Source organism: Canis lupus, chromosome X (assembly GCF_048164855.1).
Source record: "Canis lupus baileyi chromosome X, mCanLup2.hap1, whole genome shotgun sequence".
In the NCBI taxonomy this organism is placed as follows: Eukaryota; Metazoa; Chordata; class Mammalia; order Carnivora; family Canidae; genus Canis; species Canis lupus.
In genome coordinates this window covers 43619986-43642133 of record NC_132876.1, presented here as the reverse complement: position 1 = coordinate 43642133, position 22148 = coordinate 43619986, and the positions used below count along the sequence as shown (strand labels likewise).

At 40.1% G+C, this 22148-nt stretch overlaps 1 protein-coding gene across 3 annotated transcripts in view; it reads right to left on the bottom strand.

Moving 5' to 3' along the window:
* MORC4 (MORC family CW-type zinc finger 4) overlaps window positions 1–22148 on the bottom strand; it is a 53154-nt gene that overhangs the window by 5045 nt on the left and 25961 nt on the right. For all 3 annotated transcript variants that reach the window (XM_072817866.1, XM_072817867.1, XM_072817865.1), the window contains 5 exons: window positions 14514–14612; window positions 11180–11308; window positions 9605–9673; window positions 9112–9163; window positions 7566–7741 (listed from right to left, as the gene is read on the bottom strand). In XM_072817866.1, the coding sequence (XP_072673967.1) occupies window positions 7566–7741; window positions 9112–9163; window positions 9605–9673; window positions 11180–11308; window positions 14514–14612 (525 nt within the window). The remainder of the gene's footprint in view (window positions 1–7565; window positions 7742–9111; window positions 9164–9604; window positions 9674–11179; window positions 11309–14513; window positions 14613–22148) is intronic.

Genomic DNA, 22148 nt, shown 5'->3' with positions numbered 1-22148 from the left:
AACGGTCTGGTTCTTCCCTTTAGGAATTGATTCTTATTCTAGACCTGTCTTCACTCATTTAATAAGGATTAATTTTGGGTTCACATACCAGGAATTCTTTTCCAACTACATAGCTGGTTTCTTCTCATTTTTTCTTTTATCATACACCTAAATTGTCTGTCTACAGCTGATATTTTCACAGGGACTGCATCGAATCTGTAGCTCAATCTGGGGACTACTGCCATCATAACAACACTGTACCCTCTGATCCATAAACATGAAATGTCTTTCCATTTATTTAGGTCTTCCTTAATCTCATTCAATAATGTTTTATGGTTTTGTTTCCAAGGCTTACTTGCACTTCTGTTAAAATTTATTCCTGAATACTGTATTCTTGAAGCTACTATAAATGGAGTCATTTTACTAATTGCTTTCTTAATTTTTTCAGTGGCTTTTATTTGAAGTATAGTTAATGTAGTGTTTTATTAGCTTCATATGTACAATATAACAATTCAACAATTCTATACAGTACTCAATGCTCATCCAGATAAGTCTACTCTTAACTCCCTTTATCTATTTACCCCCCACACTTCCCCTCTGGCAACCACCAATTTGTTTTCTATATTAAAGAGTCTGGTTTTTCTATTTGACTCTTTTTTCTTTGTCTCTTTTTTAATTTGTTCACCTGTTTGGTTTTGTAAATTCCACATAGGAGTGAAATCATATGGTATTTGTCTTTCTATATATGACTTTTCACTTAGGACTATACCCTCTAGTGCTGCAGTGGTAAGATCCCATTCTTTTAACAGCAGAGTAATATTTCACTCTGTGTGTGTGTGCACATACCACATCTTCTTTATCTATTCACCTGTCAATGAACATTTGGTCTGCTTCCATATCTTAGTTATTGTAAATAATGCTGCAATAAACCTAGGGCTGCATATTATCTATTCAAATTAGTGTTTTTATTTTCTTTGGTAAATACCAGCAGTGCAATTACTGGATCATATGGTAATTCTATTTTTAATTTTTTCAGGAACTTCCATACTGTTTTCCACAGTGGCTGTACCAGTTTGCATTCCCAACAGTGCAGGAGGGTTCCCCTTTTTTTACATCCTCCCCAATACCTATTGTTTCTTGTGTTGTTGATTTTAGCCATTCTGGCAGGTATGAGGTGATATCTCATTGTGGTTTTGATTTGCCTTTTCCTGATGATGAGTGATTGACCATCTTTTCATGTGTCTGTTGGTCATTTGTATGTCTTCTTTGGAGAAATGTCTGTTTAGGCCCTTTGCCCATTTTTTTAACCAAATTATTTGGTGCTGTGTTAAGTTCTTTATATATTTTGGGTATTGGTAACCTCTTATTGGATATATAATTTGGAAACATTTTGTCCCACTCAGTAGGCTGCTTTGTCATTTTGTTGATGGTTTCCTTCACTATGCAAAAGCTTTTGGTTTTGTTAAATTTCCATGTGTTTGTCAATTTCCCAAATCGCCTTCTGTTGGTGATTCTATTCCACTGTGATTAGAGTAAAACCTTTGTATACTATCAATCCTTTCAATTTATTGAGGCTTGTTTTGTAAACACATGGTCTATCCTGGAGACTATTCCATGTACATTTGAGAAGAATATGAAGTGCTCTATATGTATATGTCAGGTCCAGCTGGTTAATGGCATTCTTCAATTCTTCTGTTTCCTTGTTGATCTTCTATCCATTATGGAAGGTGGGGCACTGAAGTCTTCAATTATTATTGATATCTGTTTCTCCCTTCGATTTTGTCTGCTTTTGCTTCATATATTTTGGGGTCTGTTATTAGGTCCACATAGAAGTGTAATTGTTACACCTTCCTGATAAACCCTGTCATTATGAAATGTCCCTCTGGATTTCTGGGTAACATTTTTTGTTTAAAGTCTATTTTGTCTGATAGTAGCATAACCATTCCAGCTTTTGTATGGTATATCTGTTTCCACTCTTATTTTCAACCTATTTATATATTTGAATCTAAGGCATATTTCCTGTATATCTGGATATTTTAAAATACATTTCTTACTATGGTGTTTCCTTACTCCAGTACTGCTTTGGTCCTACTCTCCTTCTTTATGCTATCATTGTCAAACATTTACATCTGTTGGATGAGCCCAACAATAAAGTTGTATGCATATATAAAATCATATATATATATATATATATATACACACACACATATAGTTTTATGAAATTATTCTTTAAATTAGTTAAGAATAGAGACTGGGAAAAACGCCATTATACTGCCTTTTATAATTGCCATTGCCAGTACTCTTGTTTTTTTTCATGTGAGTTTGAATTACTCTTTGGTATCTATCACGTGCTTTCAGCCTAAAGAACTCCCTTTAGTATTTTTTGAAAGGCAGTTTTTCTAGAAACAAATTTCATCTGCTTGTCTTTACCTGGGAATGTATTATTTCACCCTCATTTTCTTTTTTTTTCTCTTCATTTTCTGAAGATAGTTTTACTGGACTTCAGCTTCTTGCTTGATACTCCTTCTTTTACTACCTTGAATATGTGATCCTACTGCCCTCTGGTCTCCACTGTTTTTGTTTGTTTGTTTTAGTTTCAGAGGTAGCATGTAGTGATTCATTAATTGCAAATAATACTCAGTGCTCATTATATCAAGTGCCCTCCTCAATGCCTATCACCGAATTATCCCATCCTTATAATGGCTGCCTTGAAGTCTTTGTGGGCTAAATCCAACATGTGGGTCTCTTTAAGAGCAGTTTCTATTATCTGCTTCTTGCTTTTTCCTATGTACAGGTCACTTTCCTGTTTCTTTGTATGTTTCATAATTGTTGGCTGACGACTGGATAGTTTATAAGTTTTTTTTTTTTTTAATTTTTAAGTAATCTCTGCAGTCAGCGTGGGGCATTAACTACCAACTCTGAGATCATGAGTCACACACTCCACCAACCAAGGCAGCCAGGTGCTCTGACATATGAATATTTTAGGTAACACAGTATAACACCTCTGGATACTGCTACCATCTCCCTGAGTGGTTGATGTTGTTGTTGTTTGCCTGGTTGGTTATCTAGTGACTTGGCTGAACTGTCTCCATGAAATCTACTTCTGCTACAGGATGCAGCCTCCAATACTCCTGCTCAGATTTCTGGGTTTTTCTATCTCACCTGGCAATGTGGGATTCACCCTGGGGTCAGCATCAGGCCACTTACTGATCAAGGATTATGTTTAAGTCCTCTTAGCCAGTTAGATTTTTACCCTTTACCACTGGATGTATGTGTGGCTTTGGAAGCTGCTATTACAGTTCAAGGAATCTACTTCTGCCCCATGTTCAGCCAGCCCAGTAGAAGTGGCTTGACTTTTCCCTCTCTAATCACCTCTCAAAGGGCACAACTTTGAGCATGCACACAGTCTTCCCATCTACCAGGATATGTATGTGTGATTTATTTTTAAGTATGGTTTCCTAGGGGTTGCCCCTGGGTCAGAAAAGCTTCTTTTTCATCCAGTGGTTCCTCAGAGGCCATGTTTAAGCCCCTACTGCCAGCGAGGGCCCTGTCCCCTTTGTTGTTTGTTCTGTGTGAGGTTGGAGGGCTGCTTTAAAGCCCACCTCATGTCCTAGCCAGATTGCTCCTGAGTAAACCGTAGCCTTGTGCTTATGCACAGCCTTGCTAATACCAGAGCTGACTGTGATCCCAGGAGAGGTCTCCTTGACTTTTTCCTTTGCTCTGTTACCAAACTTCTGACTGCTTGGCCCTTTTGCTTGTTGTAATGTGTATCATAGAGCTATGAGTGCCCTCAGTTATGGTTCACCAAGACTTCCATTATTTCTGAGAATGCTTCGATGTTTTCTTGGCTTGCTTCTTCAGGTATGAACTTCTGCCCTATATGCATGCAAGCTGTGGCTGGGGCAATAAGAGTCTGGTATTGCTGGCATGTTGCCCCTAAATGAGTGTTTCCACCCTAAATGGGGGCTGGGTGGGAGAAGAGAGACCCAGTCCTACTGGGTCGGTCCAGAAGAGAGCTTTTGCAAGACAGACTTGGGGAACATGTGAAATGTTGGAGGTCTTTCTGACCGTGGTGAAACCATAGCTGTAGATTGGGAGCAAGGGAAAGAGGAGTCCCTAGCTTCTTGACCACAACCACCTGGATAAGAGCTCCCTGAGCCCCCCCTTCCTCCCTTTTGGGTAAAATATAGCTTGGAGGGGGATGGCAGCAAGCTCAATGCTGAAGATTGTTGCCATTCTCTCCGAGATTTCATAGATTTTCTTGAATGGATGTTTATTTGCTGTAAGCCTCTGGGACAATCCCCAGGAGCTTCAAATGCTTGTTTTGTTTTGTGTAAAAATATTTTCCACTCAGACGGTTATTTGTTGGTAAGAGTCTGTCACATTCCTCATTTCTCCATTCTGGAAGTCTCTCTCATTAAACTGTTAAAACTGGCTGCTGAATCAATCTTACTCACTTAACAAAATTGTTCTTCTGTTTCTACCTTGTGTCTGTGGTTTCAAATATGCCTTTAGACACATCAGAAAGTCTGTCTTCAACTCCTTCAACTATTACAGTGTAATTTCTTTTTTTTTTTGTTATCCTTTTAAAACATGAACTATTTAAATTAGCCTTTGATGTATAGTTTATTCAAGGGGTCTCTAAATATCTAAATAAATTACAGCTACTAATTGTCTCCTCTATCCATATACTAGTGGGTACTTTAAATATTAAGTTTGCGACCACACATATGAAACCCAGCATGTACTGGGGATACTTATGTATCTAACTTAGACTACCATAAGCTCCTTCATTCTTGATTCCATCACTGCCTTAGAACATTTCCTTTCATACAGCAAGCACTCAAATGTATGCAGAGTGAATGAACACAAAGAACTATTTCCTTGAACAGAAATAAGCAGGAAGATTATGCTTGCTTACATACTGGCTGAATCCATTCTATACTGCAAGTCCTCCCATCCCCTTGGCTAGTTTGTGAAACTCACAAAGCTATTTCCAATGACCCCTCTGAGGCCCCTGCTGGGTCACAGAACTTACCCTGCTAGAACCTTTAAAAACTCTCTTGTGTAGTGTGGGCTTTATTTAATCTAGAGTTGGAAGGCTGTACTACATGACCCAAGGACTCTTACCAGCTTCAGGTTTTGATTAATAACAAAGGAGACCTTTGTAACTCCTGACTAAACCTATTATTTCATTAACATTGTTTTACCAAGAAAACCCTGTATGTTTTATGAAACTAGCATACCTTCATTTCTCCCTACAAAAAAGGCAGACTCTGCAATCGATCTGAATCTCCTTATACATGTAGCTTATAATGACACAATCAGCTTACTGACCTTACATAAAGCATGACATTAGCAACATTAACTATCACATTCTGTCTTTCCCTTGAAAGGATATTATTCTCAAATTAAAATTATACACGAATGAAACACTTTACCTGTCCTCTACAGCCAAAACCCAAATCTGGACATAGCAGTTCCATAAATATTTCATACAGAAATCCCATTACAGATTGATGAAGTATGCCACCCAATGGACGTACTGCTGTACTGCACTCATCAAATACACACATTTATGTATCAGCAGTTGATATCTCCTTCAGGTGTACGAGAAACCACTCTAGAGTAAGAAAAGAGACACTGAAGAAAAAGCAAAAGAAAGTGGTCCCAGCAGGGAAATGATAGCCTTCTGAGAGCAACAACACCTTGAAATGCCAATGGCAATTCAGGTGCATGATCACCTCAAGGAGATCAAAGTAGAAAGGCAACAATGTGCTTCAAAAATGCACAGCACTTTACTGGATGTCACTCTGGACCTAAAGTGGGGGGTAGAAAACTATGGATGGGAACAGAGTGGAATTAGACTCAAGGCCCTGAGACTGGCTGGACTAGGTCTTGCTGCACAGTTCTATGTTAGAACCAGCTCCTTCCCTAGGGCTCCAATTTAACATTAGTTACCAAGTGCCTACTATCTTCCAAGGCACTGTTCTAGATGAGCTCACAGATTCTCATTTAATTCCTTTGGAGTTTTTTTTTAAGATTTGATTTATTTATTCATGAGAGACACACACAGAGAGAGAGAGAGAGAGGCGCAGAGACACAGGCAGAGGGAGAAGCAGGCTCCAATGCAGGGAGCCCAACGTGGGACTCAATCCCGGATCTCCAGGATCAGGCCCTGGGCTGAAGGCAGCACTAAACCGCTAAGCCACCGGGCTGCTCTCCTTTGGAGTTTTATTAGTTTCACTCCTAATAGCTTACTTCCTCTTGAGACTTTTTGTTCATGTTCAGGGAGAGTCATGGGGTCCTTCCAGTTATCTACAGGGCTTAATTGTGAAGAATCACAGAATAGGGGATTGCACACATGCAGAGATGTTTGTCTAGGTGAGAAGCTGAAAAGACTCACCTATGAAGCAAGAGACAAGGAAAAGAATCAGTATCATTAGGGGAAAAAGCCAGGAGTTACTTTTTCACCTTGATATGTATTCCATTGCTTCTACCCTAGAATATATTAAAAGATACCCCAAATGAAAAGGGTCAATGAAAAGTCACAACCCATTACATAATAGTCACATAATCGACGACTACATTAGTTTCTACTGTTAGGGAGCAACTCTGTACCTGCCTTATGGTTTGGCCCTGCCAGAAGTGAGAAGCATAGTAGAGAGGAGAAGGCAAGTCATATTAGGAGTCCTGAGTTCCAGTCTCATGGTAGTAGAGGGGCAGTCATATCTTTCAGCACTTCACATATTCCTGTTATTTAAGAAAAATAAAAGGTATGCTCCTTCCTGTTATGAAGACTAACAAAATTATACCAATGAGGTGCTAGAAGATGGATAAGTAAAACCCAAAACGAAACTCACATTCATAATTGATTCTAGGAGACAACAAACTAGAAGGCTTGCCTCACAGCAAACTTCTTTTTTCTTTAATTTTTTAAAATTTATTTATGATAGGCACATAGTGAGAGAGAGAAAGAGAGAGTCAGAGACACAGGCTGAGGGAGAAGCAGGCTCCATGCACCAGGAGCCCGATGTGGGATTTGACCCCGGGTCTCCAGGATTGCGCCCTGGGTCAAAGGCAGGCGCTAAACCGCTGCGCCACCCAGGGATCCCTCACAGCAAACTTCTAATAGTTATTTTTGATATGTGGTCAACATGTGCTAGGCCTAGGGGGCCCCACAGGACTTCTATATTCATCAACTTAAGGGAGAGAAATAATACTTCTCTATGTAACATCACCTTACATTTGGATTGTACATTATGCTTTTCAAAGACTTTTCAAGTCCATTGTTTCACTTAACATGGTTCCCAATGTAATGTGACTACATAACACATTAAAGAGTACTTGTCAGAAGATTACCTCCAAAGAGAGACAGATAGACTTGACATAGCAGTTTCAGCAGTAATACTGAAAACATGCAATTACATGCAACACACAACTCTATTGACCCAAAATCGTGCGTCTCTACCCAAAGTCCATTGCTAGACATTAGGAAAAACATAAACATGATAACCATACCAGCTGACTTTACAGGAAAATGGACCCAGAGGCTTATTATTGAAGAGACTATGTTTCTGACCCACCTGGAAAACTGAAAAACACTGGAGTCCAGAGGCTTAAGCTGAAGAGAAGGTGTCCTGCTCTCTTCTCCAACAGATGGAGGCCGGCTAGGAGTATCGATTCCCTCATATCCGATTGTCTTATTGTTCAATTCATCCACATTTTGAATAGCAGGGATCTTCAGTGGATTAACAAATACCTAGCAAACAAAGAAATGATTCGTAAATAATCCTAATTTCAAACAAAACACCAAAGGATGAGTCAATCCTTCAGATGCTAGGAGAAAAGCTTGGCCAAAAAAAAAAAAAAAACTGGTTTCCTACGGCAAACAAACAGCGCACAGTAATGTACACTCGAACACTGAGCCCAGTTTGGTTATAACCTTAGCAGCTGGACACCTACAGACCTCCCTAACTCACTTACTGGCTTCTAGAGTTTCCCAACCCACAACATAAACCCAGGCCCCCTAATCACCATCTAATTTTCTCCTGTGGCCCAGTTTAAGGCTGGGTTTTCACTCCTCTGAGATCTGTGATGCGGGCAGGGCTGGAGGGGCTAAGCATTGCAGCAAGTGTCAGGGCTGGTTTCGGAGAAATGCATGCAAGAGACTAACACATAATCACAGTGCACACACACAGAGACATGCATCTAAGATCTTGTGGGAGAGCCAGCTGATGGAGACAGCATAAATGATGAAGGTGGATGAATATAAAGGGGAGGTAAACTGAATGAGGACAGGGCAGTCCCAGGAAATCTCCTGATCTCCAGATCAGACTCTTAGGCCAAGACATGAGGGTATGAAACCTGTTATGTTCATATACCTGGCTTTCGGTTGGATGTCAGAAGAATTAGTATTAGATTGCCTCTATCCTCACCAGTCTGACCTACCCTGATTGAGTGGGGGAGAAGGTGCATCTAACATGCTACGAGCAGATATCTTTGGGAAAGAGGGTCAAGAGGAAAATCATGCAGAAAGGCGAGGTTGGGTGGGGAAGATACATGGGTGCTATGGTGGCTGTCAGGAAAGGATTGTCCCTGAGAGGACGGCCAACCTTATTGCACCCTTCAGCGTCCGGAGCTGGGCAACCATGTCCGAGAGACAGTGCTCCTGAAAATTCAAAACAGCAGAGTCTTTATAAAGCCAGCCAGCCTGAAAGCAGGGATAGGGGAGGGGCACAGAGAACCACCCCTTCTTCCCAGAGAGGAAGGAGGAAGGAATCACCCCTGAATTCTGGAAGAAATGAGACTGAGGAAAAAACAAGAGCAGCCTGTACGAGGATGCACAATCCTGAATATTCTGTGACACTGAACGTGACTGTCCAGAATCAGTGCGAAATCCAAATCTGGGAAGTAAATGACTTTGGCTCTTCTATTTCTGGTGATCTGAACATCAGTAACAGCAGATCAAAGGATCAAAGCAAAGTCAAAAGATCCCATGGGAAAAAGACCACCAGAAGCAGTGGTTCGTTATTTCTATGCAGCTCTCAAGACAGCTGCCTCGTTCAACCTATGTCCTCTGTTGGGGGAAAATTTTGCATGAGAAAAGAAAAAGGGCAGACTGTCTCTCACCTGGTGGTTCTCATTGTCCACCAGCAGCTTCTTCCTCTCAAGGGCTTGATCTCTAGGAGAAGATAAGAGGGCTATTTAGTTCACTCATGGCATTTCTCTGTCTGAAATGGATTACCAATTGTAGCCTTAGCTCATAATGTCCCTGCCAAATTAGTGGGCCCCACTGAGTAAATGATGCTGGAGAGAGGTCAACTGCCCCCACCCAAAGAGTGAGGGGGAGGGGAGGGACAAAAGACAATCACTAGTTAAGATACACAGGAGATGACTAGAAGGAATAAAGAATTGGGAGAACAGGGGAGGGAGAGGGAACTCATTCAAAGCCAAAAAAAAAAAAAACACAAAAGAAAGAAAAAGAAAGAAGAAAGAAAGAAAGAAAGAAAGAAAGAAAGAAAGAAAGAAAGAAAGAAAAATCTCTCTTCTCAAAACTTCCCTGTCCTGTTAGGAAGAGTCAGGCCCCTCGGCTGTATGATCTAGAATCTTAAAGATACTCAACTGTTTCTTAGCTTTGCTCAAGTATAGGTCTTCATCGATGAGTTCTTGTTCCTCTGGAACAGAGCATCTCCTGTGATACAGAGAAGAAATCATCTTTTGGAAACAACATGTGCCCTTTGGTCTTACCCTTTAGTTTCCCTATAGCCTTAACAAGGTAGGTCTTGGAGGCTAATAACAATCCCCTGACATTACAGAGTTCAGATTCCCCCCACATTACAAAACCTGTGTGCCAAGTTAGCATGTAGCAATTCTTAGTTCAAGGCACACTGTCACCTAATTATTTTTGGTGCATACATTACCTTTCTCCCAAGACATTCAAAGTACCTAAAAAAAAAAAAACCAAAAAAAAAAAAAAAAAAAAAAGTACCTGACACCTGCAAAAATCCTACTATTGGTGGACAGCAAGAGGCATAAGCTCTATTTTTACAGTGGATTTCCAGCACAGGAGAGACCTGCCTGAGGTTCCATACAAAGAAATCATTACAGAGACCAGAACCTGAGTCTTTTGCCTCATTTACTGAGAAGGTATTCCCAAGGGGCAGTCTAGAAGCATGAGACTAGCTAAATGAGGTGATGATGCCTGAAGAAGAAAATCAGAGGCTATGACAGAGAGAAGCAATAAGGGATTAGGAGCTTAAGTCATAAAAACAACACAATGGAGGTTAGCAAAGAGGAGAGAAAGGAAGAGTCTATAAATGGAAAGAGATCTGCTATATGTAAAGCACAAGGAAGAGAATCTTATGAGTAAACACCGAAAGGCATACTCAAAAATGTATTCAGTGGTCAAAAGCAATCCTAGGAACAAATATACAAACGTTAGTAATAACTGGAAACCCTATGGTATACCCATTTTATAAGGAGGCAGTGTCCTGGAAGTCTACATGTCCTGGCTATGTGTAAACTGACTGAAGATTCAGGCTTCAGAAATGAGACTCCCAAACACTCCATCCCACATTCCAGTCCCACAATCCCACTGCTGCCCAGGGAGAGCCCTTGTTCCCAAATAGTTTACAATCTCTTGAAGAGCTGAAGTACATACATATGCAAAATGTCTAAAAAATACAAAACCGTATTGAACAAATGTCAAGAATTAAATACCACAGGAAGCCAGCATAAAATTACTGTAAACTATTATCAATAGGAGAAGTATATCACACAGAAATACTTCAGCTTCCCAGATGGATATGATTTGGATAGGCAGATGGAATGCAGAAAGTCATCGTAAACAAGAAGAATGACACTGTCAAGTCACAGAGGAGGGAACAGTCATGGCCCATGTGGGGAACACTGGAGCCACAGGCCTGGCTAAAGCATACAGTGGAAAATAAGGCTGGATAGGTAGGGTGGGATCAGTTAGCAAGGGGCTCCGGTGTTAGGCTGAAGAGTGTGGGCTGGAGATGAAAAGTATTTTAGTGGACAAAATGAGTGAAAGAGAGAGGGGTTCCGCTTATGGAATGAACGAGTCATGGGAATAAAAGGTACTATACTCAAAGAAAAAATCTTTTTAAAAAGCGTTTTTAGAATATAGAGACAAATCAGCAATTTTCTCTGCCACAGTACTGAGTCCTAATCTTACCTGTACTTTGGATGGGAGTTATAGTAACAAAACCATCTTGCAGGTAATGTAGATGGATCAACCTTGCCAGGAAGCTTCCTCCACTTAAGACACTCATCACACTGTACCCATGTCTGGTCAGGAATCTTCCTGAATGAAGGAAAATAGAGGTATGACTGTGTATATCCTAGCTCTGTGCCCTTCTGTTAGAAAGGCACACCCTAAAAGTGAAAGAACAAAATTTTGTACATGAAATGTGTTAGAACTCTAATGTTATAGTCCAGGTATCTAAAATACATATCTTGAACTTCACAAATAAGATAATAATAGAACTACGCCAGATATGGATATGAAAAAATAGTAACAAGTATTCAACATAGTAAGCTACCATTATTTATGGAAGTAAATAATGTTTATCCAGAATCTCTTGTTCTAAGCAAATGAGGATAATTTTAACTCTAAAATTAATTAACTAGGAAAACATTTATATACATATAAATATACATGTTAACACTATTACCAAGAAATAAAACCAAAAGATTCATTTTATTTGCTTCTATCCAACTGTGTGACTGATTTGAAATGCATTTGTGGGAGTCACGGAAGCATCATCATCATAAAGTCTCCCTCATTTCCCTGCAGACTCCCTAGTCCTCTCTTTTTTCCATTCAAAAGTCTTTGTTTATACTTCAATCAAAATTTTATTAGGTTGATATTCCCAACATTAACCTTTTAAAAAGTCCTACAAGTGTGATTAAATTTCATAGTTAAACATGGTCACTCCAGTCCAACAACTGGGTTAAATAAAGGTAAAATACTTCTAGACTTCTATGCTTAAGACACAAAACCACTCCCATCCCTGGCAGGAAGCCTAACCCGGTCACCTACACCTCATAGTGAATGTATTTCTCTGTGAATGAAAAGAGGTGGTCCATATATATAATCAAAGCAGTGAGCATCTAAAGTGTGAAAAGCAGACTAGAGGGAGAAGGCTAGAGAAAAGAAGCAGAAAGAGGACAGAGGGGCACCAAGGGCCAATTTGAGAAACATGTAATTTAGCCTAGAAGTATGATGTGTGTGTTACATTTGTGCCGCTCTTATACTAGCCATTTCACTAGAGTGATATGGTTCTTTTTTGTCTTAGTTCAATATTCTCCTTATCTTTTTTTTTTTTTAAGAGAGAAAGAGAATGCAAGCTGGGGCTGGGGTGGGGGAGGGGAAGGAGGAAAGGGAGGGAGTGACTCTTAAGCAGGCCCCTTGCCTAGTGTGGAGCCCAATGTGGGGCTCGAGCCCACGATTCTGAGATCATGACCTGAACCAAAATCAAGAGTCAGATGTTTCACCAACTGTGCCACCCAGGAGCCCCTTCCTTATCTTTTTAAATAATGGGGTTATTTTATAAAAATGTAAGATTATAGAAAACCTAGAAAATACAGAAAGGTATAAAAAAAGACCAAAGGTACTTGTATTTCTACCCCTCAACCACAATGTCCTCTTCTTGTTTGAAACTCTATTTTAACAGAGAATTCATACATGTTTTTGGATATATAGCTCCCCATCTCCTAGCTCCAGGCTGCTCCAGTTTTGTAATCTCTAAACTCTGAGCTCAGGTCTGACCTCTGGTGTCCATGTATTTCCATTCAGCCACTGTTTTATCTAGAGCCAGAGATAGCCAAAAGCAGTTTCAGCCTTAGTGGGAGGGGAGAGGAAAGGTCCTATTAGCTTTGATTTTACATGTTAGACACCCAGAAGACCTGCTTGCAGAAGCCTGCCACTATTACTGTCTTGGGGACTAGCAACTCTTAGCCTCAGGTTACACTGGATTATGGGAGATCCTTCCATCCAGGCAGATAGGAGAGGCATTTGGCTCGTACTTGCAATAAACAGGTAGTTGGAGGGGTTGCACAATATTCCCCTCACTGCATCCTCCTTCCAGAAGAGTCATGCCTAAGAACTTGGGCTTTCGGGGGCTGACCACCTGTATTTGAACCTCGAATCTACCACTTTCTATTTGTTTCATCTTGAACAAGTTACTTTTTTTTTAAAGATTTTATTTATTTATTAATGAGAGACACACACAGAGAGAGAGTGGCAGAGACATGGGCAGAGGGAGAAGCAGGCTCCATGCAGGGAGCCTGACGTGGGTCTCGATCCTGGGTCTCCAGGATCAGGCCCTGGGCTGAAGGCAGCGCTAAACTGCTGAGCCGCCTGGGCTCCCCTTGAGCAAGTTACTTAAGCTCAGTGTATCAGCATCTACATTTGTAAAGAGGTAATAATGTGATTCTGTCTACCTCACAGGGTTGTTGTAATGATCAAATAAATGTAAACCACATGTAAAGGACTTTTACAGGGCCAGGTACATAAGTACTCAATAAACAATAATAATTATTACAATTGTGCCCCCAGAAAGGTCTTATAACACATGCACACACACTCTAGCAATATATGAACATCTGCTTCATTGTATTAATCACTGCCTGTTTCAAAAGGCAAAAAAAAAGGCATCTCATCTAAGTTGGCTTTTTTTTGACAACACAGAGGCTGGACAGGAGCAGAGATCTTTAGAGTAAGGCAGTGATATTCACACAACAGCCGATCATGCTACATTTGAAACAAAATCTTGTATCATACATTTGCCTGATCATTTCCATTAAAAAAAAAACCCACAGGTGTCAACCCCCAAAATGAACTTTTAACACTCTATAATCTTTGTCACGATGGTGGTGTAAGTGATTATACATGTATTGTCACACATTCTATACTCTGTTTTATGCTCCTTTTGTGGCTCACTGAGCCATGTCATCCTGATCCATGGTTCTGTATGGAATTCTCCATCTTAAATTCAATAAATTCCTGATATGCTGAGTTCTCTACTTTTACCCTCAAATTTCTTGGTACAGGTCCAACAATGTTCGCTAAAACAAAGAGAAGGGAAGTTTGCTAATATTTTTGAACACCTACTATATGCCAGGTCCTATACTAAAAATGTTATGCTATCTAATTTCAAATTCTCCCGGAGGTGAGGTAACTTACTTACCCAAGCTCACCCAACTATTAAGAAGCAGATCCAGATTTTCAACCCAGGAGTGTCTCATTTAAATGGCCATCATCTTCCATTATATCACACTGCCTGTAGGATAAACTCACAGCACTAAACTCTTCATATTTATGCTCTAAGCCACACAAATGTTAAACCAGAGTGAAGAGGTCTAGAGAATGATGAAATCAGTACCTGTGATTTCCCCTTTGTTAATTAAACCTCCTTAAATGAAAAGCACCATCTTACTCTTGTTCCTTCCATTTGCTCTATGGATATCACCCCAAATACCTTTATATTCTGTTATTTACTACTCACGGTATTGGCCTGGCTATGGCTGAAGACTCAAAATTTTCTTGAGATGTCTTTTCCTTCCAATAAGCATTGAGCTTCTGGGCAAGGGCATTTATTGTCAACCTGAAAGAAAAAGCAAGAAGTATGTCAAAGCTGGGGATCTGTTGAACAATTTTACGATCTTTGAGATGTTCCCATTTAACAGAAGTTGACACTGCAGAATAAGCAGCCTAATGGTGAACATCTATACTTTCAGAAACTAGGATGGGAATTCACTATCTTTGCAAATGACATGTCAAAATGATGAAGCCATAATGTCGAATGGTCACTTTGGTTGCAAAGGCAAAATGGTCACTAGTCCCAAAAAGTACTGTATTCTTCAAATTTTCAGGACTTCTAGAATCATGAGGTGGCAGAATTAACATCATAGACAATGACAGAAGATTCAACTGCAGAGGCAGGACAGAGACAAATACTGGGAAGTTGATGGGGTGTTGCTTAGGCTGTCAGAAGACTACAGGTAAACAATTCAGGACCAAGTTGAAAGTCAGGGGATCAAATACTGCACCCTACCTATTACAAATCCATCCAGTACTAACTTAAAAACTGTCTACAGTAAAAACTGTCTACTCTGTCTACACAGTTCTTCATTCAAATGTTGATCATGGCAGTCAGGGCACCGATGGACAATAACTGTCTACACAGTTCTTCATTCAAATGTTGATCATGGCAGTCAGGGCACTGATGGACTATAAAGTCCCCTTCAACCCTCTGCTATGTATCTGTTAGTGGAGGCTGGACCCTAGCTCTGGCTCTTGCTCTTTCTCCTTTATCTCTCTTCCCCAGTGAACAACAGTAAACCTACGGTCAAACAATGTAATGTGTATAAGTCAAAATCTGAATTTCACTTTTTTTGTTTTTGGATTTTACTTTTAAAAACTCCCAATTTCTAATGACTAATCCCTATTTAATTCTACAACCTAGGATCACACCTTAATGCAGAGTTGTAGACACCTGAAATACTACAAATTTAGAGTTCTTAAAAAATCTCTGGACTCCTTGGATCATTCCCCAAGGGTTTTGTAGACCTCTTATCTCCTTCAGAGGAATTCTTCCTTACCTCCACCTAATATTATGTTAGATTCTGACCACACAGAGAAGAGCTCTTCTATACTCTCTCTCCTCCAACCTACTGATGGTCACACTTCTATGTTTGTATCTTTCCTTCAAGTCACAGATGAAGAACTATTCCAAATTTTCTCTTAAAATTCTGTTTTAAAATTATTTTCAAAAGAAGTAGATTAGGGGCACCTGGGTGGCGCAGTCTACTAAGCATCTGCTTTCAGCTCAGGTCATGATCCCAGGGTCCCGGGATCCAGCACTCGTATGTCAGGCTCCCCACTTTTCCCTCTGCCTCTGCCCCTCCCCCTGCTTTGTGTGCGCTTTCTCTCTCCCTCTCCCTCTCTCTCTCATGTGTGCACACACTCACTCTCTCAAATAAATACAATCTTTAAAAAAAATAAAACAAGTAGATTAGATGGGATTCTGGAAAGATGGAGTAGGAAGCATCAAGACTATATCCCTTCACCTAGACAGTCATTGCACTGGCAGAATTGTCTGAGCTATTTGGAATTTTAGAGTCTACTAATGCCTTGCAACTTTCAGGAGGCTTAAATGATAAACTAGCAAATTTCAGCTCTTAAAACAGGAAAACTGCTATAAAATATACACAAAAAGAAATGAGAAATAAATTGTCACTATAAAAAATCAACTGAACACAAAAGAAGACAGTAATACAGGAAATTAGGGCCAAAAAATCTTATGAGTCATACAGAAAACAAAGCAAAATGACAAAAGTCCCTCCTTATCTCTAAGTGCTTTAAATGTAAATGGCTTAAACTTTCCAATCAAAAAAGAGTTTGGTGGAATGAGTAAGAGAAACTCAAAAACCATGATGTAAATATATGCTGCCCAGAGGAGATGAACTTTAGACACAAAAGACACAAGTAGGTTGAGAGAGAAAGGATGGAAAGAATAGTCCATGTAAATAGTAACCAAAAGAGAGAAATGGTGGCTATACTAGTATCAGATAAAATAGACTATAAGTCACAAGGGCTAGAATGTGGAAGCAACCCAATTGTCTGTTGATGGATGAATGGATAAGCAAACTGTATTGTGCATGCACGTGTATGTGTACACATATAGATATATACACACACGGTAGAATATTATACAGCCTTTAAAAAGGAGGTAAATTCTGGCACATGATAAAACATGCATTAAGCTTGAGGACACTATGCTAGGTGAAATGAGTCAATCACAAAAAGACAAATTACTGTATGATTTCACTTAAATGAGGTACTTAGAGTAGTCAAAATCTTAAGAAACAGACAGTAGAATGAAGGTTGGCAGGGGCTGGTAGAAGTGGGAATGGGGAATTATTGTTTAACAGATATAGAGTTTCAGTTTTGCAAGATGAAAAGAGTTCTAGAGATGGGTGGTAGTGATGGTTGCATGATGGTGTGAATGTCCTTAATGCCACTTAACAATACACCTAAAGATGGTTAGGATGGTAAATTTTATGGTACATGTATTTTTACCATGATAAAAAAGAAACTGGGAAAAAAGGGAAATAGATTATGTGGTTGCCAGGGATTGGAATGACTGCTAATGGACAAGGAATAGCTTTCTGGGATGGTGGAGATGTTTTGGAGTTCGATACTGGTGATGGTTGTACAATTTGTGAATATACTAAGAACCACTATAGTGAAGACTTAATTATGGTGACATTCATGGTATGTGAATTTTATCTTAACTAAAAAGAAAAATAAAGCTCTGTTCTCATGTATCCAGGTAAAATTTACAGAGTAGAATGCATCTTTTTAAGTGTGTAGTTCCATCAGTTTTGACAAATGTATACAGTCACATAACCACCACCTCAACCAAGATAACCATTGCCATGTATTCTGAAATCCCATTTCTTCTCAAAAAACCCTGGTTTGACTCCACTGTTCTATTAATCTCCTTCCTTTGGCTTCCCCAATCCTGGTCTATGTGGTCTACACCTACTACTTCCTCTTCATTCTCCCATCTTAACCTCCTACAGTCTAGTTTCCACAATCGCCACCCCATGAAATGGTTCCTTTGTCCAAAGTAGAGTCATTACTTTATCAATGATCCTGCCAATATCCCACTGTACTAAATTCAAGACTTTGCAGTGATCTTTTGATTCTTTTCTCTCCTTTATACCCCTTATTTAACATGCCACCAAAATCTTTTGAACTTTTCTTCACAGCATCTGTCCTCTACTTCCTTTTCCATGGCTCTTGTTTCAGACATTCATCTCACACCTAGGTTACTCCAAGAGCCTTTAATCCTTCCTTCAATCCATCCTGCGTCATTTCCAGATTTATCAACTGACCTAATTCATGCCAAGCACCTTAAGAACCATAAAGCAGTATATGGTTGTAACATACTATATCCGGAAGATAGAACTGTTTCAAGTCACTCCCCTAGTCAAGAAAACACAATGAAGTTCTCACTGTCTAAGGCATCAGCTACTCTATCCAACATTCCTCTAAGACAGTTGTTCTTAAACCTCCTTGGTTCATGGCACCCCTTGTGTCTCAAGTTTTTCATGCTACCTGTAGGTCAAAACCAATATGGACCAGGTCTGGTTACTAGACAAGTTAGGTCCAAACAATTTAATCAGTATTTATGTGCTAACATTTAGTATCTATTTGAGAAAATAATGCATATCAATTGAAAAAAAGATTTTATTTCATTCTTAAATAGCCACAATCACTAATGGGATGGCTGTGTGTGTATGCCTGCTGGGCAGGGTGCCACTACCCAAACCTTGGAACGAAATTGGACACAGCTCCCCTCATTTCTTATTCAACCCTGCTTCTCATGTATCACTTAGTTTTTTGTCACAGCAACCAATGAAAACCCAGGTTTGCCAAGGTATGATGTAGTCAAAAGGAATGAAACAAATCTTGGTACTCGGAAAGGTGGTGCTGCTACAACAAATACCTATGAATATGGAAGTAGCTTTAGATTTGCACAGTGGGCAGGGGCTGTGGACCATGACAGAAATGGCTGAGACTGTAATCTAGATTCTAGACTGAACAGTTAGTGGAAATACAGAGGTTGGGCCCCCCTCCCCTGGTCAGGGCTCAGAAGGAGGTAAAGGGCCATGGGGGAGAAAACAAAGATTTCCTCAGAGAATACCTACATTACTGGGAACAGACTGTTAGCAGAACCACAGATGGTGGAGCTGCTGCTGGTGAAGGCTTGGGAGAAGATGAGGAACATGCTACTGGAAAATTTGAGGGAAGGTGATCCCGATTAGATAGTGGCAGAGAGCTTAACAGGAGTGTGTCCTGCATTTCCTTGGAAAGCAAAACTTGCAATGATGCCACAGGACTGTTAGCCGAGGAGACTTCCAGGCAACCTGTTGACAGTGTGGCCCAGTGTCTTCAGGCTGCTTACATAAAATATGGGAGGAGACAAAGACGTTGAGAGGGAACTCTTGGACAAAAAGGGACCAGGACTTAATGATTCTGTAAGTCCTCAGCTTCTCTCCAGACAGCAAAAGATACTAAAATGGAGATATTCATGGTCAGAAAAGCACACTGGAGAAAAAGCCAGGGCTGTGGTTAGAGAACCTTTCGCTAATATGTCAGATCAAAAGGTCAGAGTATTCTGTCGCACAAAAAAGCTCTTTGAAAAGATTAAACATGTGACTCAGATCTCCACAGCCATTTCAGCAGAAGCCAAGAATAGAAATAGGATTATCTAGGAAAAGACCTGTCAAGAGCTTCTTGTCTGAGTGAATATCCGTGACATACATGTAAGATCCATAAGATTCCTGAGAATGGTGTCCTGGCACGAAAATTGCTACCCTAGGCTGACAAGGATGGAGAGGGTACAAAATGAGAAGGAGGCTGGTGGACCTCCACAACTCTACAGTCAGAACACAGGCCGATGAAGATCCAGAGCCACGGATGCATACCCCGTGCTTACCCCGTGCATACCCCTTTTTGCTGAAAAAGGAAAGAGGACTCTGAGGGTGCAGTGATGAGCCCAGAGGGCAGAGCCTCAAGTTCAGCAGAGGAGGCTGCAAGCCCCAGAACATTAGTTGCAGGGCTTGAGACTTAATGGCATTACTGTGGCTGGATTTTGAAATTGCTTGAGGCCTGTGACTCTGTTTTCCTTCCATTTTCCTCCCTGTTTGAACTGGAATATCTTGACCTGGTAAGCCTGTCCCACCATTCTATTTTGAGAGTGAAATGGAGAGGAATTTGACCCCAGGTTGCATGGGACCCACACCTGGTTCAGATAATGAGATTTGGGAATCCTGAACTTCTGACATTAAGACAGGAGCTTAAGACTTAGAGTTGCTGTAATAGTTGAGATTTGGGGATGTTGGGAGGGGGTGAATGTATTTTGTGTGTGAAATATAAGTGGATCCTAGAAGCCCAGGAGGCAGGTTGTGGCAGGTGGAATACCAGTCCTCCAAAGATTTCTATGTCCTAAACCCTCGAGCCTGTGACTCTATCAGGTTACATGGCAAAGGAGAATTAAGGTTGCAGATGGAATTAAGGTTACTTACTTACCAGCGGACCTTAAGAGGGGGAGATTATGCTGAATTATCCAGTGTAATCACAAGGGTCCTTAAAAGAAGAAGAGTGAAGGCAGAAGAGTCAGAATCAGAGAAGGAGATGTGATGACAGAAGTAGGGTCATTGTTCTACTAAAGCTGTTCAGAAAGATAGGAAGAGATGGAATACTTCCAAACTCGTTTTATAAGGCCAGCATCACCTTAATTCCAAAACCAAAGACCCCACCAAAAAGGAGAATTACAGACCAATATCCCTGATCAACATGGATGCAAAAATTCTCAACAAGATACTAACCAATAGGATACAACAATACATTAAGAAGATTATTCACCATGACCAAGTAGGATTTGATCCCCTGGTTCAACACTCGTAAAACAATCAATGTGATTCATCATATCAGCAAGAGAAAACACAAGAACCATATGATCCTCTCATTAGATGCAGAGAAAGCATTTGACAAAAGACAGCATCCATTCCTGGTCAAAACTCTTCAGAGTGTAGGGATAGAGGGAACATTCCTCAACATCTTAAAAGCCATCTACCAAAAGCCCACAGCAAATATCATTCTCAATAGGGAAACACTGGGAGCCTTTCCCCTAAGATCAGGAACAAGACAGGGATGTCCACTCTCACCACTGCTATTCAACATAGTACTAGAAGCAATCTAGGCAACAAAAAGAAATAAAAGGCATTCAAATTGGCAAAGAAGAAGTCAAACTCTTCCTCTTCGCCGATGACATGATACTATACATAGAAAACCCAAAAGACTCCACCCCAAGATTGCTAGAACTCATACAGCAATTTGGCAGTGTGGCAGGATACAAAATCAATGCCCTGAAGTCAGTGGCATTTCTATACACTAACAATGAGACTGAAGAAAGAGAAATGAAGGGGTCAATCCCATTTACAATCGCATCCAAAAGCATAAGATACCTAGGAATAAACCTAACCAAAGAGGTAAAGGATCTATACCCTAAAACCTCCAGAACACTTCTGAAAGAAATTGAGGAAGACACAAAGAGATGGAAAAATATTCCATGCTCATGGATTGGAAGAATTAATATTGTGAAAATGTCAATGTTACCCAGGGCAATTTACATGTTTCATGCAATCCCTATCAAAATACCATGGACTTTCTTCAAAGAGTTGGAACAAATTATCTTAAGATTTGTGTGGAATCAGAAAAGACCCCCAAATAGCCAGGGGAATATAAAAAAAAACCATAGCTGGGGTCATCACAATGCCAGATTTCAGGGTGTACTACAAAGCTGTGGTCATCAAGACAGTGTGGTACTGGCACAAAAACAGGCACATAGATCAATGGAACAGAATAGAGAATCCAGAAGTGGACCCTCAACTTTATGGTCAACTAATATTCGACAAAGCAGGAAAGACTATCCACTGGAAAAAGGACAGTCTCTTCAATAAATAGTGCTGGGAAAATTGGACAGCCACATGCAGAAGAATGAAACTGGACCATTCTCTTACACCATACACAAAGATAAACTCAAAATGGATGAAAGATCTTAAAGTGAGACAAGATTCCACAAAATCCTAGAGGAGAACACAGGCAACACCCTTTTTGAACTTGGCCACAGTAACTTCTTGCAAGATACATCCATGAAGGCAAGAGAAACAAAATAAAAAATGAACTATTGGGACTTCATCAAGATAAGAAGCTTTTGCAAAGCAAAAGAAACAGTCAACAAAACTGAAAGACAACCTACAGAATGGGAGAAGATATTTGCAAATGATGTATCAGATAAAGGGCTAGTATCCAAGATCTATAAAGAACTTATTAAACTCAACACCAAAGAAACAAACAATCCAATCATGAAATGGGCAAAAGACATGAACAGAAATCTCACAGAGGAAGACATAGACATGGCCAACAAGCACCTGAGAAAATGCTCTGCATCACTTGCCATCAGGGAAATACAAATCAAAACCACAATGAGATACCACCTCACACCAGTGAGAATGGGGGAAATTAACAAGGCAAGAAACCACAAATGTTGGAGAAGATGTGGAGA